This window comes from Culex pipiens, chromosome 1 (assembly GCF_016801865.2).
Source record: "Culex pipiens pallens isolate TS chromosome 1, TS_CPP_V2, whole genome shotgun sequence".
In the NCBI taxonomy this organism is placed as follows: domain Eukaryota; kingdom Metazoa; phylum Arthropoda; class Insecta; order Diptera; family Culicidae; genus Culex; species Culex pipiens.
Genome location: NC_068937.1, coordinates 137960874 through 137977748, shown reverse-complemented (window position 1 = coordinate 137977748; position 16875 = coordinate 137960874). Strand labels below are relative to the sequence as shown.

General features: G+C 42.8%; 2 protein-coding genes across 6 annotated transcripts in view; one reads left to right on the top strand and one right to left on the bottom strand.

The window, feature by feature from the left end:
- The window catches only part of LOC120417089 (uncharacterized), a 128895-nt gene that overhangs the window by 51829 nt on the left and 60191 nt on the right, over positions 1-16875 (bottom strand). For 3 of the 4 annotated variants that reach the window (XM_052706077.1, XM_052706076.1, XM_052706079.1), the window contains exon 2: positions 4758-4784. The exons of the other annotated variant lie outside the window; for it this stretch is intronic. The gene's annotated coding sequence lies outside the window, so the exon portion shown is untranslated. The remainder of the gene's footprint in view (positions 1-4757; positions 4785-16875) is intronic. 4 annotated transcript variants of the gene reach the window in all.
- On the top strand, positions 6221-12293 carry LOC120417090 (uncharacterized). Of its 2 annotated transcripts, XM_039579068.2 has the most exons (7): positions 6221-6425; positions 6515-6703; positions 7449-7694; positions 8225-8413; positions 8651-8857; positions 9122-9391; positions 11762-12293. In XM_039579068.2, the coding sequence occupies exons 1-7, from the start codon at positions 6333-6335 to the stop codon at positions 11825-11827; spliced, it is 1260 nt and encodes a 419-aa protein (XP_039435002.1). In that variant the 5' UTR covers positions 6221-6332; the 3' UTR covers positions 11828-12293. The 2 variants fall into 2 exon arrangements, with proteins under 2 accessions (XP_039435002.1, XP_039435003.1); XM_039579069.2 differs by lacking the exon at positions 8225-8413.

Sequence of the window (16875 nt, the reverse complement as noted above, 5' to 3'; positions counted from 1 at the left end):
TTGCCCAGTAATAGATGGTAAAATACCATGAAATCAAACCAAAATCATGTATGTGGAAGACCACAGGAATACCAAAATCTGATTTTCCAAGGGCGCGAGAATACCTAAACATAAAACCATGGTAATACCAAGTTTTGGTATTCAAGCAATGTTCATAAATCCAGAAGCCCACAACTTGGTATTGAAATGGTTTTATTTTGAGGTATTATTTTAACCTTGGAATAACATGGTTTGGTATTGTTGTGCCCTTCCACATACAAGACTTTGGTATGATTTCATGGTATTTTACCATCTATTACTGGGCAACCAAGGGCACATTTTGGTCTCTGTTATTTGCCCAAGTAATAGTCTGGATGATAGTTTTGTCCTTCCTGAATGTACTCCAGTCTAAAGAACTGAATTTCAGTGAATTTCCTGCCAATAAGTTGAATTGTTAGTTTCAAATTCGAGATTCGAGTTAATCGACTTGTGTGACAAATAAATAAGTTAAATGATGACATTTCTTAGAAGTCTAATGCTGCGGAATGCCTTAAATTCAAAGGGAAACAACCATGGAAGGTGATTGACCAGTTTAAAACCACATTCGATCAGTGCTTTTATTTGTGAACCGAGAAAGTCACCCAAACTGCGTCATAAAAATAACCCACTCTAAAACTGACTCTGCATATATACGTCAAGTGATTAATGCTTTTTCCGTCCAAAAGGTCCCATCGTGCTCTGCTACTTTCGGGCGGGAATGCCCACCAAGTGACTTTAACAGGATTTTGGGGATTTTCCGCAAGAGTATAAAACAAAAGCCAACCAGTTCTGCTCCCTGTCGCGATTGGCACATACCTGGGGGGGGAGGGTATCGAAAACGTGATGGGGCATGCGATAATCGGCGCTAGTTAAAAATGCAATTATCAAGAGTTAGTTATTGGCGTGCATTGAGCATTTGCCACTTTGTGCATTCTGTTGTATAATCGCCAAGTGGGGCCAGGTGCTTCAGCAGCACCGGTTTTGTGCTCTCGTGGGAGCCGGATATGAATTGATCGGTTTCAACTGGGAAGCAACCCCTCTGCTGATGGTTGAATGAATAAATTATCCCCAAGTTCGGCCGGGGCGACTAACAGTTTGTCATCCCCAGTCGGTTTTATTGATTTCCGACACATGTGTAACGGGAGAAAGTGATAGAATACACTTTGTTTTTCCCCTCCACTGGACACTAATTGACAGGTTGGCACACAAACGGCAGAGACGAGGCACAAATTACAATGTCCTGTTATTCGTTGTTTTTCATTAGGGACGAAATTGATGGGCATTTCGATGGAAAGTAAATAGGTGATCCCCCCTTTCCCTTACATAGTTCAGCTTATTAGGTTGACCAACTGACATGGAGAAGATGCCAGGCCAGATAAAGATTTGGCAAACCCTGTTGCTCCTTAAGACGGACTGCTAGGCAACGATAAGATTAGATTGACCTTCGCCCAGCTGAAAGCAGGGTTGAGCGATGACCGCCGTAGCAAGGAAGGAAGGATGTTTGCCTGCATGGTTTTCTTCTCATTGTGGAGCAGCCACGTGGAAGGCTCGTTGATAGAGAGATTGTGTCTCCACCTTCTACACTACTGCCTGGTTGTTTATCTTCACGCCCTAGCCAAGCGAAAGTGTTGCGCCCATCAGTGATTCAGATCACGCCATTCTGCTGCTTGGATGCTGCCGGAAAGTCCCAGAACTTATGCCAGGTCCTTCTCGGGTGATAAGTGAGCAGACGTGGGCTATAATTCAATTAGGAACCCGTTTGTAGTTTCGTTTAGGGAGATCCTTACCGAAGGATCATCACCTTGAAATGCGCCGCCGACGCGAACGGCGGGTTCGTTTTAATGGTCCAGGAAATGCCGGTCGTATAGAGGAACTTCAATCATCCGCCGTGGAATATCTTTTCTGCCAAAAGCACACATAAATTATTCATCACGCTGTGCGCGCTCTATTGGCTTCGATTGTTTTTACTGGCATCTTCGTTCCACGATTTGAATGCAAACCAACGAATGGTGGCGGCGAATGCAAGCATGCGAAAGGTGAAAATGAAACACATTGATATTTAAATCCAGTTGAGCCTCGCCGAACACTATAAACTAAGCTGACAGTTCTTCTTTTGCCAGCGCCACCGTTCCAACAGTACGATGTGGGAACTTGGCCCATATCGGAAGACGCGCAGCCAGTGTTTGTTGATCTAATTAAAATTTCAAACAGTGCCATCGCATTTACATGACCGGAATCTTAAATGCAAAACAGGACGAACGCACCGTTGTACGGGAATGGCACGTAATTCAACTACGATCTGAAGCTCGTCACTCAAAATGTTAGTTTTGTGCGGTTATCTTGATGTTCAACATGGGGAACAGATTTTAGCTTTTGGAGGTCTACAACTTTTTCTGGGAACTGCGAATACTGGTTTGACTCCACTATCTCCAAATCTGCAGATCATCATTCCGTGATGAGATATTCAGATGCCGCTTACATCCGCATTGACAAGCCATATTTGCCACCTTGACTAAAATTGAAAGCACATCATCACAAAAGATCAACGCGCGCTTTCACTGCGCCAGACTCAACCGAAACCCGGGCTATTGCATCGCCATCAACGCGCGACGCGATGAATGAAGCCTAATTTGCATACATTTCAAGGAAATTATTTGCACTGAATTAAACACGGTCTCCCCACGCCCCCGCTTTTGCCGGCGCCATCAGGTGCCGGTCGGGTTGATTGTACCGGTTAAACGGTTTCCCCTACCGTCGATTACACAACAGGCAAACAAACAAAACTTCGCTAGCACCTTTGTGGTAGTACGCTAAACACCGAAAACAAACAGTTTGATTTCAATGGCATGCCGCAGGCTCTTCCTACTACACACCTTTCCACCCTCAATAAGCTCAAAGTGCCATTCACGAAGCGAACAAATCGACCAACCATCGCCGGCAAATTAATTGCTCGTAAAACACAGTCACTCTCATCGACTATTAATATTCGCCAGATAACATCAGACGATGACCTTCAAGTGCGCGCCGCCACCGGTTTGTTCCCAAAGATCAAAGATTGTAATCGAATTGATTTCAACGCGCCCGCGAACACGAGTCTGGAACAGTGTTTACGTTTTCGCCTTACTTCCACCTGAGTGTATTTGCCTTTTGCGTGTTCCGAGAAAGTGCCGAAAAGCCTTGGAGGCTTCATCGCGATACGATATGATTACGACTGAAAGCGTATTATACGTGAAACCTTGTGCGGTTGCGACGACACGACTCTGCGGCTGCTGCAAACATGACTCTACGACAAGCGGGAAACCCCAGCCCGTTATCATGAACTCTTCGACTCGCTGAAGGTGCTAAAATATCAAACAAACAGAAAATGGTTGGCGGAATCTGCGGGTTTGCCGATTCAACTCAGACTTTGGACTCGAATGTGGCTTCTTGTGGTCAAGGACAACCAACGAGGTTAATGAAATGAGCGGCTTGCAATTCCCGTTCCCGTTCCCAGTGGAATAGTTGATGCATCCTACACAACCAGTCACCTACTGCAAGCTGCGGCGGTCAGACCGGTAGGTATAGACTCGCTAGAGTAGACCAGCACTGAAAGGTTTTTTGTTTTAGTCAGCTTTCAATTTTTAAAAGCTACAGATTTAATTTACTGTGCAATATCAACCACAAAAAGTGAATCACTTGCACACTGTCTAGAGTTAGTAATAAAACGCAAAAAACCGCTAAAGACAATTATCCTAAAACAAAAAGTCTTATTCATTAGAACGTGACAAAAATGACATGATCCAATTACGTCCAATAAACCGCATATTTAGGATTTGGGCTCAGTACGCTCACCTTAACAATTGAGGGCTTGACGTCCACCAAAAAGTGACACTCTGTTACCTATTTTTGATGAATATAATATAAATCGAACATGACTTTAACAATTAAGGCACGATGAACATTCTATTTCTAACAATTTAAAATTAGGCAGCCTTCGTTTTACAACCAGAACCACATTTTATTTGAAGGAAGTCAAAATTTTCTTGGAAAACAGTTTGTGTATGGTCTGAAACTTATGAATTTTAAAGTCTCAAAATTATTTGAGCCAGGTTCAAAAATCAAATAAATCATCAAAATAAAAATAAACCCCCAAAAATAAATTCTACAGATTTTTACTTCGGAGGTCTCGAGAATACTTTTTCTTACTTTTTTCCAAGAAACCTATCAAGATGTAAATTTATTTATATTTATTATTAAAAAAGCAATATAATCAACTAAAATTTTAAAAAGCATTCTTCAGTGAAAAATGTCACCAATTTTAGACAATGATCAGAGTTTTAATAATTTCGAGAAAAATAAAATCTTGCCCTCCAATAAGTCTTATATATGGTAACGAAAAGTTTGCTGACATTCTTTCACGGATACAAATACATATATACCAGAAATATATCGAGAAATGTTACGTGTATATAAAATTCAATCTTTTCAAAACATTGAATATTTTTCAGGCTCTTGGTTCTGCTCGATTTGTCAAATTAATGCCGAAATGTGTAATCAAGTTTCCCATCAAGAGTACCAAATAGAAGAAAAACTAATTTTGAAAACAAAATCAGTTGTCTCAAAAAATCAATTAACTTGCAATTGTATATCTAACTTGAATATAATAAATAACCACGACATATATTTGCAACGGCATCATGAAAAAAAAAATACAGTACATATAGCAACAGCAAATTAATTTGAATTGAATTAATGCTTACCCAGGTGTTTTATCGTTGATGGAGTGTCTGAAAAAGAAGTATGGGAAATGTAAAAAATTAATAAAATCTTAAATTAATAAATAGCTTGTAAACATCACGAGATGATCAAGAAAAATCAAGAAGATCAATCAAGAATCATCCAAATTTTTATTTTATGATGTCATCTTTGTTATTTTGAGCAACTCGTGTTTTAGAAAATATAACCAATACTTCACTGGATTCGTGTTTTTTCCTGCACTCAGAACTGGGCATCGGCAAACGAGAGGATAAAAAATACGGTTTGGTAGTAAAATGGCACTGTGAACGGACGCAGAGGATAGTCCCGAAATTACCTCAAGTTAATGTTAAATTGCAATACACACCATAACAATCATGAGTTATCAAAAAATCTATGTTATGACTCGACAAAACTTTATGCTTCAATCATGCTTAAAAATTATTATATCAACGCCAAAAAATGCAATTTAAACTGTTTTTAACTGGTTGCACGTATAATTTTATTTAAATTTAAAGATTTTTTGAAAACAACTTTGTTTGCCCTTCGATTTTTTGACCCAATACTGAAGGAGAAGGCCACATATGCGTTGAAAAATGCTTGCCCGTTGCAACACTAATCTAAAAAAAACAAAAAATAATTTGTTATTTTTCATATTTAAATTTTAATTATTTTAATTTAAAATTCTTTTGCAATTGTAATTTTATTTGGCAACAATATCCTGTCAGTTTACACTTTGTATCAGGGCATGGAAGGGTTTAAGGTGGTAGTACGTTTTTCCATGGATGATTTTTTTGGTTTTATAAGTGAACTAAAATAATAAGTTTTTGTGCATATAAGTTTGGATAAGTGAGTCAAAATTCATTCAAGTTAAAACACTGTACTGGCAACTGGCAATGAGAACTTGTTTGACAAGTTAAACAAATTAAAAAACAAACCAAATTTCAAGATTTATTTTCAGTAAAAAGTGAGTTTTAGATAATGATATAATGTCAGAATATCTCAAGCAACAAAAAATCCTCTTTTCAAAATTGCCAAATTAAAAAAAAACCAGAAAAAAGAACTTTGGTGTAAAATGCATAATAGGACCTTATAAGGCACTTATCCCAGAACATTGTCAGCTAAATTAGTTGTCCAATTAAACCTCGTTTTCCCATCGAGTGCAAATCGCTACTGCTGCATAATGCAACAATTAAAAACGGGCATAACAAAAACCAGAAACTCAACAGCTCATCAGATCAAGCCCCCAACACCAAGCCTCACACGCAGCAAATCACGATATCACGGCGGCGATGACGCATCGCCGGCCACCGCCACCAGCTCCATTGAATAGAAAATAAAAACAAAAACAAAACGCGTAAAACCCGAACCCACGAAGATTTGCCGCGATCGCCGCGTGACGTCACCGATGACGACGGTGAGTTGTTTCCGACCCAAAGTGGACTTAAGCTGGTTGCGTCGCGATCGCTCGGCTTGCAGTCGTCGAGCAACAGCCGGGAACGCAGGTCGGAACAAACTTTTACGGTGTTGTTGTTGTTGAGTGCCAGGAAGGAAAAATAAGAAAGAGACATTGAAGTGTGATGAAGCAGTTGATCTTGTTGTTGACAGTGGCCGCCGTGGTTGGCCACAGCCAGGCTCAGGGCAATCGAAAGTGTGCCGCCAACGGAGAATATGTAATTAGCGATACTTTTGTTGTTTTGTTGAACTGATGTAGCATTGAAAAGTGAAATTTTTGCTTCGTTCTGAATTGTTTTGCTTGCAGTGTTTAACGCACAGCGAGTGCTGTTCTGGTAGCTGCCTGAGCTTCTCGTACAAATGCGTTCCGGTGCCACCGAGCGCGTCCGTTGGGACCACATTCGTTCCAGTCACGGTCGATACGGCGAATCGCTTTGGGGAGGATGATGGCGGTGCGAGCATCACGCAAAAGACCTGTGCCAAAAACGGAGAATATGTAAGTTGCCAATTTTTTGCACCATATTTCCCTCAGGGATTTCCCATTGAGCGGGCCGCCACCACCAGGTGGTGCCTATTCTGCGAACCGTAAGCTCAAACAGGTGGACCTTTTTCATTAGTGTGGTCTACATCGCACACATCAATCAATTTGGCGAAGGCAATAAAAACAACCACGAAAATTGTTCAGCCATGTGCCGTGCCGGTCGTGGTGATCGTTCTGATGGTGACCGGCACGCCAAAAGAGGGAAAAAATTGGTTGTTTTCATGAAACTAATGTAGATCATCGCGAAGGTCATCGTTGCCGCTCTATAATTCGATTCTGAGTTGTGGTTCCACCACATCGTACTCTGTGTGTTCTACTTTGCGCGCTCCTTATCTGTCAAAAGCAGTCCCCTGTGACCTCGCTGAAGCTCTCTCTTTCACCTCACCTCGTGCCACCGCGATCACCGGTTGGACTATCCTCGATATCAACGTATGATCTAGAGTTGGCGAAAAATTGCAGCTGAATTCGGTCGTGCATGTCCAGTCCAGTTATTGCACTCGCAACTCAGCAAAAAAATAGCCGTTTACCGAAATCGGAACGAGATTGACTGGTTTGTCAGAAGCGATTATCAGCTAGTTCGAAAAGCTCAGAGATTGAAACAGGTCAAGCGTGTAGTTCGCTGCACACCCAATCGCATGCAATTTGACTTTCGTTTGTTTATGTTCTGATTTGTTGCCGTTTTTGTTTGTTTGTTGTCCAGTGTCTGACCCACAGCGAGTGCTGCTCCGGCAGCTGTCTGAGCTTCTCGTACAAGTGCGTCCCGATCCCGGGCCAGCCCGCCCAGCCGGGTGAGACCGCGCAGCAGCCGCAGCGACCACCACCACCACATACCAGCACCACCGTGGACGTGGGTAATCGCGTCGGCGAAGGTGAACAGGGCAGTACGGTCCCGGTGACCCACTTGACGCCGCCGCCACCCAAAAAGTGCGCCGCACTGGGTGAATATGTAAGTGCGCGGTGATTCGTGAAAGTTGTCACTAAGTTCTGCATGATGGTCTAAACCTGTTCTCCTGCTAACTGTCGAACCCCAATCCTGAGACTAATCTGAAGTAACCAAACAAGACTTGATCCTTGCATGAGTTTGAAAGTTGCCTTTAATGGCATGCTCTAAGTACTAAAAATGTAACTGAATAATGTCCATTTTATCAGCTAAACACTGTAAAATTTCATCACGTAATCGAGCAATTAAAAGATTCGCACGTTTAAGAGATAACTTAAGTATTAGGCTGTGTCACGTCCCATTCTTGATCAATTAATACTTGTCTATTAATATTCAAATCAGTACCTACCTAACTACATTGTGTATATCATTATCACTTATTAATGGTTATCAAAAACCTGTTCCCACAAGTTCTGAACCTTATCCAAAACCCTCCGTTTGTCCTACCCACCCTCCCGATCCAGCACCTGCATCCCGGTGGTATTGTCCCCACGTCGCGCTCCGCCCCTCTCTAACCGATCTTCATCGATCTGCAGTGTCTCACGTCGTCCGAATGCTGCTCCGGATCCTGCCTCAGCTTCTCGTACAAGTGCGTCACCAATCCGCAGCTGGACGTCGGCTTCATCCAACGGCCCGTGTCCGGAGGCTCCTCCGGATCGGACCTGGGCAACCGATTCGGTTCGGGCTCGGACTCGTCGAAGAAATGCGCAGCAGTTGGCGAATATGTAATTATCAAATCCATCAGACCCCCCTGCCGCAAATGAGCGTTTTGGAGGTTTCGGCGAAAAATATAGTGTGACGACCATCAATGGCAAAATTTATCCCCGTTGCACGACTGCCGCTGCTGCCGGCCGTTTGACCTTACGCCAATAACTCATTCATTATTTTTTGCGTTCTTTTTATTTCATCAATTTTTCGCATGTTCTACTTCCCTGTCAACCACGCGATTCATGATCCGCCAGTGTCTCACCAGCGCTGACTGCTGCTCCAAGAGCTGCCTGAGCTTTTCGTACAAATGCGTCGGAAACTACGACTTGGGCTCGCAGGTGACGCAGCAAGGAATTCCGGTGCAGCGGCCTTCGGGGGCGGGCAACTCCGGTTCCATCGAGACTTCCAATCGCTTCGGAGGATCCGACTCAAACCGACAGTGTACCGCTAATGGATTATACGTAAGTACCACTGGATCCTCATCGTACGGTGCATTGGAAACGAACCTACTCATTCTCACGAAACCCAAAGTGTTCGATTTCCAAGAACCACTTCTTCACCATTTGAAGTGGAAGACGCAGCAAAAAACAGCACTCAAGCGCATCAACTCACTGTGTGTAGAGAGTGGTTCGGTGACGTAGATCGAAGTTGTTGTTGGAGCGATATTTACAAAACATGTTTCGTGGGTTTTTTTAATCGCTTCTGTCTCTTCCCTCCTCTGATAGTGCTTCCACAGTGGCGAGTGCTGCTCGGGCGCTTGCTTCAAGTCGTACTGCGCCACCGAGATTAAGCTGGGCGTTCCCGAGTCGGACCTAACGCGGCCATCGCCCGCCAACGGCCCCTACGTGCAGGTCAACAGTTTGGACGAGCTGATAACGCGGTTCGGCGGAGGTGGTCAACAGGCGGACTCCAGCGTCAGTGCGTCGTCCAAGCTGGGCAACCTGGTGACGGGTCGGGCCGATATCGAGAAAAACTGCGCGGTCGTCGGCGAAGGGGTGAGTTATTTGACTAGAGGGGGATTTCCCCTGTAGGGTGGGGTGAAGGTTAAGGGTTGTTTAGCTTTCCACGACCATTCACTATGGGCGATTCGGTGAGGAAAATTGGGCACAATTTCCCTTTTAATGTCCCGTTCAAAACGTAGATCATTGCTTTGCCTTCAGAAATACATTAAAATTTGAATTATTGAATTAACTATACAGAACATGATGAAAAATAAATTAAATCGATAGTTCCCGTAGTTTAATCTGGGTGCAAAAGCTCCCGTTGATTTGCACCGTTGACACGTAGAATGATTTTTTTTTTCATCGAAGCAAATACATTTTCTAAGAACAGTTAGCTTAGATTAGTTGACTGAGCCATTACCCCTCATTTATGCGCTTGGTCAGCTTCTTATGACCAACGGAAGAAGTAGGGATGGTGTTGGATACCCTAAAAAGATACTTTGGAACTCTAAATAGAATATTTGAATTTTGAAGGAGAAAGATCATTGATGGAATAATTCAACGTCACACCCACCAAACAATTTTACATAAAAAAAATGTTAGTTTTGTGTTCCAGGCATCACGAAAGGTAGATAGATTTTCTACCGAAATGGCTTGATTTAATAATTTTTTACAATATTATTTTTATTTATTAAATGGAACACTAAATTCCACAATGATGTTGGTTTTTATTTTTGATAATCTAACCTTTCGTTGTCACACTGTGAACTGAACTGTGACACTGTGAAGACTCAAAAATAATTATTTAAGTAATACATTTTCAATCAACAAAGTACAAAAATTACAAAAAAAGTATTTTAAATATTTCGTTCAAATTTCACGTCCAGAAATTTTCTAGATTTTTAATTATTCCTTCAATTTCAATAAATATTGGCTACCTCAATCAAAAGTTAGTCACACAGATTCATGACCCAAATGAATCTAAGTTAGAATCCCAAGTTGGAAGATTTCTAAGGGCAAAATATGTTCATAAGGAAAACTTATATTTTTGATATATTTACAATTTTAAACTCTAGTCAAATTTGAAAGTGTCATAACTAAATTCCAAAAATGTTTGATGAAAATTTTGTCGAAATTAATATTTTCAAATCATATTTAAACTTTCAATATGAAGCGGAACAGCATTTGAAAATTACCATCTCCGATTCTGCTCAAATTTGGCAGAGCTGTTGAGACTATCAAAACATGCAAAAATCCCGAATTGCATCCTAATCGGACCACCCCCTCCATTTTTGTACCCTCCCAAAAAATCGATTTTTTCTTGATTTTTGAGCGAAACCCCTATCTTCAAACGACGCTGAATCAGTAACCACAAATCTTAGAGGGTCGGTCTTAGACTCAATTTTGAAGGAAATTCGACGTAGAATCCATTTCCGTGATTAAAATGTTGATTAAAATATTTTTTTCTACCTGTATTGCGCAATTGAAAACTTTAAATTGCCATATCTCAAAACAGCCCTATTTATTTTTTGATTTTGACCTCACCATCGTATTCCCCTGCCAATTCTACATAAGAATCACTTATCGACAGAAAAGAATATGTTTTGTTCCAGAGATATCGAATTTTAAAGTTTTATGTATTTGAGATTACCTAAATTAGCTTTATTCGCCGCAGCTGCTAGAAGCACTCGGGCGCGCTGATCAATAACTGCTACCTGGTTATTTATTGAAATAAGATTTCATCCCAAATACTCATTGGCAAATTATCCTAAAGGACAGAGCAAGAACGACATGCAATACAAGGCAAAATTGAATTCCCGCAGAGCTAGCAGGAAATTGCAATTGAATCGTGCTGAAATCATCATTTTGCCTATACTTCTATTTAAAAAAAAATGTTTTATCAAAAAATTCTTAAGAAATAATGAGTTGAACATAAAATGAAATGTAGCATGGAGATTATACCATCCCCCAGTGTTCAAGTGGGATAACCTGAATAGACAAGCCATTTCAACGTAATAAAACTCAAATTTCACCGAACTTTCCAATAAAGCTTCGCCCGAGCCTAAACCCCTCAATCTCAATATTTTCCGTTCATCTTAGCGTGATTTACAATCGATTGTACCGCGGCTCAGATGAATATTTAATCGCACGTCCTGTTCACAGGGAAGAAATTTATCGAACCGCGTTCATCGTACATCAAGTCCCCCAGCCCCTGTGATGCCATCCTAGATTAAACGCAGGTCTCAAACCGTCTATTTTTCATTCTACAGTCCCCCCTCGTCCCCCCACAACAACAACAACACCGTCGATTCATCATCTCAGTCTGGTGTAATAGTTGATGTTGTCTACAGACACACAATCCTGCCCGCTTATTGATATCGAATTGCTTATTTTTCCTTCTGTCTTTCCCTCCTCTCCTTGCAGTGCTCCCGACAGGAGGATTGCTGCTCACACAGATGCCATTCGTACCGACGCAAGTGTGTAACTTAAAGCTCAAAAAGTACACACATTTTCACACACACACGAGTACCGTGGGAGAGTCGAAGAAATAAGGGAAGGCAGCACGGAGACAAACATTGGCTTTTCACAGCCCCCCCGCAGCAATGGACGAGCCTTCCAACTGGGGTGGAGAAAAAATCATTTTGATGGAGCTTTTTTTTAACCGCGTGGAGTGGAGTGGCCATCGGAAGGAGGTGGTGGAGAGGAAACCGATTTTCCAGTTTTATTGATGCCCCCGCCGACGTCGTCGCCACCACCTTCACCTTCGACTTCGGTTCCAGTCGTACTCTTATTTTATTTTTTTTTATTTTATTCGTTTCAATCAACATTTATTAAACATATATTGCTGTGATGATATACGATCCTAGATGATGTTTGAGCAGACTGAGAGTGAGCGCGAATGAGAGTGTGCGTGCGATAGAGCAAGAGCAAATAAATAAATCATGAATAAAACAAAGCCGCTAGTCTGCCTTATACCGTACGTGGATGTGACCGCACCTGATCCCTGGGGAATACCTGGGGAAACCTGTGGCTCAGCTTCTTGGGGCAGTAACAATCTCCGATTTCTGTGCATCGCACCTGAATCTCGGGATATGACCTGAAATGGGAAAACATATCGATTCAGCCTATCTTGTTGTTGATCGAATATTGATATGTTCTCCCATTTGCTTGAATGCTGTGGTTTGAAGGAAATCTCGGCATCATGATTTTAATATTTATTTTCCTTCCGGGATATTACTGTCCTCCGGGATGGTTTCTGTTTATTCGTGCACTGAAAACATTCATCGCTCATGTCGGAGCAATAATATGTGCAGAACTTCTAGGTATATGTTATTATGACTTGCTAGTCGAGTCGGCTGACAAGTCGGGTCATCAATTTGATTGATTGCAGCTCTCCCCGAGGGTAATCACCATGGTTGTGCAAGTTCAAATGCACCACCGATTGAATCAGAGTGTCTATTGGAGAAGGAATCCCGCAATCCACCACGTGACTTGCAACCACATTACGCGAACTAGGTCAGTGTCAATCCATCGAGAGGACTACTTGGGAAGATGATTTGTGGAAATTCGAAAGGAGGTGCTTTGATTAGATTTGATTCATTTGAATTGCTGTTGAAGCTCATTAACTTTCTTCCTACAAAGAAACCATTTCAACGCTAGATTTAATTTCCAAAAGTTCCCCTTAAATTTCGTCCCATTATCACCGCTCTCGCTTATATTTGGCCACGTGTACCAATTTAATCTCTCGAAACAAAAAAACAACCACGTGCACACAGGTAGATAGGTGTCTCTGTTCTAAAAGCTTTTCGTTGTAGCCCGGCGGCGGCGGCGACGACGACGACACCAACAACGGCTCTGTGGTGGGCTTGGCAAGAAGAACTTCCACGTGTGGATGACTTCAAAGTCGTCGGCAATCGGGCCACTATTCGGATCCGGGGAAGATTTTCTGGTTGCTACAGGGCGGGGGTGAACAATTCCAACTAGCTTTGCATTAGATGGCCCGAGGCATGTTGGATGTGCGGATTTGCAAGGCCAAGCTCGAAAGAATCCTGCATACCGTCGAGGTTTTGCCTGGAATGCCCAGGTACGGGAAGAAGCTTGGAATGAAACAATTCCACGTTATTATCTAGTTCTTGGAACACCGAAATCCATTCAACTTTGCAACATTCATTAGGCTAGTTAGCAGCAAACAACTTCTTCTGAAACTTTGTAAACATTTAGAAAAGTCTATCATATTCGTCGTTCAGTATTGACAAATCACCAGAATCCATAAGCCAATCAAAGCAAGTAGCTCAATAACATCATCATCATCGTCGATGCTACCGTTGTTGTCGTCTTCCAAGAACCGATGTGCTGACAAGGCAACGTGACTCTTCCAGAAAGTTGGTCCTGCAATTGGATGCAGGTACGGTGGCGCACTCACGAGTATTGAGAACCACAAACTTCCGTTTCGTCCCCTCTCTCTTCGCCCTCGGCAATATTCAGACAAAAAGCATCTGCTCTTTCTTCACTTTGAGCATCGAACAGAAATACGACTTGGGGTCTATCTCTGGCACTTGGCCGGAAAGAAATGCCAACTTTTTCCTGCCTGCATCTCGTGGTCGGCCACCCTACACGGTCCAAATCGGGCCCCCAAGCGGAGCATCGAAATTTATTTCGATTCTTCCGGCCGAGCTAACTTGGAGATGCAGTCTGGAATCAATCTTGGCCGGTGCCTTCTCGTACCAATGTAGCGGTTTTGGCCCAATTTCTTCTGTGCTTTCTTCTTGCACATCTGCTGCTGCTGGTACGAAGAAAATACAGAGGACTTGCTGAGCGGATATCGATCAAAGGGCCAATGAAAGTAAGTCCGACGTTGATCTGTGACGATGCTATTGCGCAAATAGAACGAACAAGTGCCGGCACTTTGAATGAAGTGTACCAATAAATATTCTGCAAGATCTTCAATTGAGCTGCAATTTAAATTTGGTGAATCAACTGAGGAATAATCCCAACCTTCATTGCAAAACAATCTTACTGATTCATGCGAAAACAATGCATCATAATCGATGAACTCACAGGTTTACTTAAAGTTTTTCATTGTTCTTCAATATTGTTATTCATCATTGTGGTTTGATTGCTACTAATCCAGACGTCTCGACGGGTCACAACGATGCATCATTAATTTTGTATCGCTTCGAGGAGTTCAAGATTAATTGTGCAGGGATCTAATTAAAGTTACTCAGCCGATCCATCTGACACGTTGCCAGGAAATCCGAAAGGCTCAAGCTCAGCTGCAGGTGAATTAAGCAATCTGTCTTCCTAGAGCCCCGCAGTACAGCTATTATTGGTTGTTGGCCACAACAATACCCAACGTTGTAAGCCATCGACAAAAGACCCGTCGCCATAAAGAAGATTTATAATTCATATCCTATTTCTTGACACTCTCGTTTTCACTCCGTTCGGGCGGTCGTTACCGAAGAAAGCGCCCAGAGTTTAAGGAGCCCTCACCCGCCTTTCATCATCGATCGGGAAAATTCGACCGGTTTAAGGTTCGCTCCCAAAACCGGCAACAACCACTCGGGGGGAAGAAACATGAAATACAAATGCAGGAGAATGAGCCCAAAGGTAATCCTATTTATATTTGATAGGCCACAGAAGGCTAGCCAAAAAGGTCAGTTTTCCGGAAACGTGCCGAGGAGGAAATCTGCCGGACCATACGACGATCCGTTTTCCTCGAATTCTCACCTCAAGCAGATTTCGGGCAAAAGTTGGGGACGTCGAATGAATTAAAATTTAAAAAACTGCCACCCCCTCTCATAACGAGACACGACGACCTTTTGTCCGTTGCTTTCTTGAGCCAACCACCGGCGGGAGGACACTTGACGGTTTGGGTATGTGTCGTTGCGATAATCCAATATTCTTTAGAAAAGTTAACAGAGAAGAACTCTCGTAAATTGGGTGTTTGCTGTTTTCGACCAGCATCGAGGTGAATGACCAGCGATGAGGGTACGCCTCGGAGATCCGGACTGGAAGTGGCACGAATCTTTTTTTGGGGTTCAAGTGAGGACGTTATCCACATTTTTGTGGAATCTGCTTCCAAGGACCGAACAGTCGTATATTTTTTGCTAGATGAATGAACAAACTAACAAGAGTGAGTTTGTTTTCTAAAAATATATCCCCCTAATCAGGTCCACAGCACTACAAAGTGGAGGAAAAATCTTGTTCTAGTTCAACCAGAAAGTTGTCAATAAGCCAGAGCACAACTCGTCAAACAAACCTGAAATAGGCAGTCCCTCTCGAGCGGAGCCGGCTTGTCTGCGATGAAAAGCCCCGAGTGGATCATCCACTCACAAAAGGACACTTTTATCAGCTACACCTTTGCTGATTATGATGAGTGTCATCGTGCATCCCACTTTTGCAGCATCCAGCTTCTGTTTGCTGTGGCTGACTTTCATTTGCGCTGAAAACATCCGGCAAACTATCTTCCCTTTGTCCATTCTTTTCCTCCTCCTCCTCCTCCTCCTGCCTCAAACGCCCAATCCCAAATGGTCCCTCTCTATATAGGCATTTCTGTCTGCCTGCCACCCCGGGTTTCCTGTTTGCCGTCCCGAGTTGGCACAGTTGGAAATGACGATTCTACACGGAGAAAAAAGAGTTCCCAAAATCATGAACAAGTGTTCATGAAAATGGGAACCTCGAACAAAGTGTTCAAATCCCATGGTACGATTTTGAAAAACGTACCATGAAATTTGAACACTTTGTTCGTGGTTCCCATTTTCATGAACGCTTGTTCACGATTTTGGGAACTCTTTTTTCTCCGTGTACTATACGTGCCCTATTTTCCACCGAGCTCCAGAGTATATCGCCTTCAACAGTAGTTCACTTCAAATGAGCTTCCGCCCGTGCCTGGAACTGCTCGATTTGTTCAGGGGATGGCAAAAAACAAGACGGAACTTTTCCACTTGAATTCGTCATTTTAAAGCCAATATTTAAATTTCCCACAACCAGCAAAAAAAAAAGCACACGGTGCATGGTCATATCAAGTTGCCTTCCCTTGGGTTGGACACTTCAGGGAGACCGCACACACACACACAAAACGAAATCCTGGGGTCGAGATTGCACAGTAAGTACAGGATGTCGGGACTCGGGCTCAACAGGACATTAAGGCGGAGGACAAGCCCTTCAAAGCGGCTCGAGAAGAGCGAAGAAGCTTTGCGGCTTAGGCCCCAAACACACACACACACACACCCACTCAGCTTGCCGGCCAGCACCAGAGCGGCAGCTCAGCAGCGATTGAGAGAGTAAAGAGCACTTGAACTCAAATGGTTTCTAAATGACTTTTTCATTCTATTTACAGGCGCATAAAAAATGTATGGAAAAACGAAGCAACGACGCGAGATGGATCGCAGTAGCTTCTTGAAAGATAGGGCAGCAGCAAAAAAAAAATGGAACACAAACAGGTCGTTTCCATTTTGGGACCTTTTGGACGGGGGGGTGGGATTCTGGATGGAAGGTGGGATTTCCAGAGGAAGCGGAGGGTTGAATGTTCCCATTTG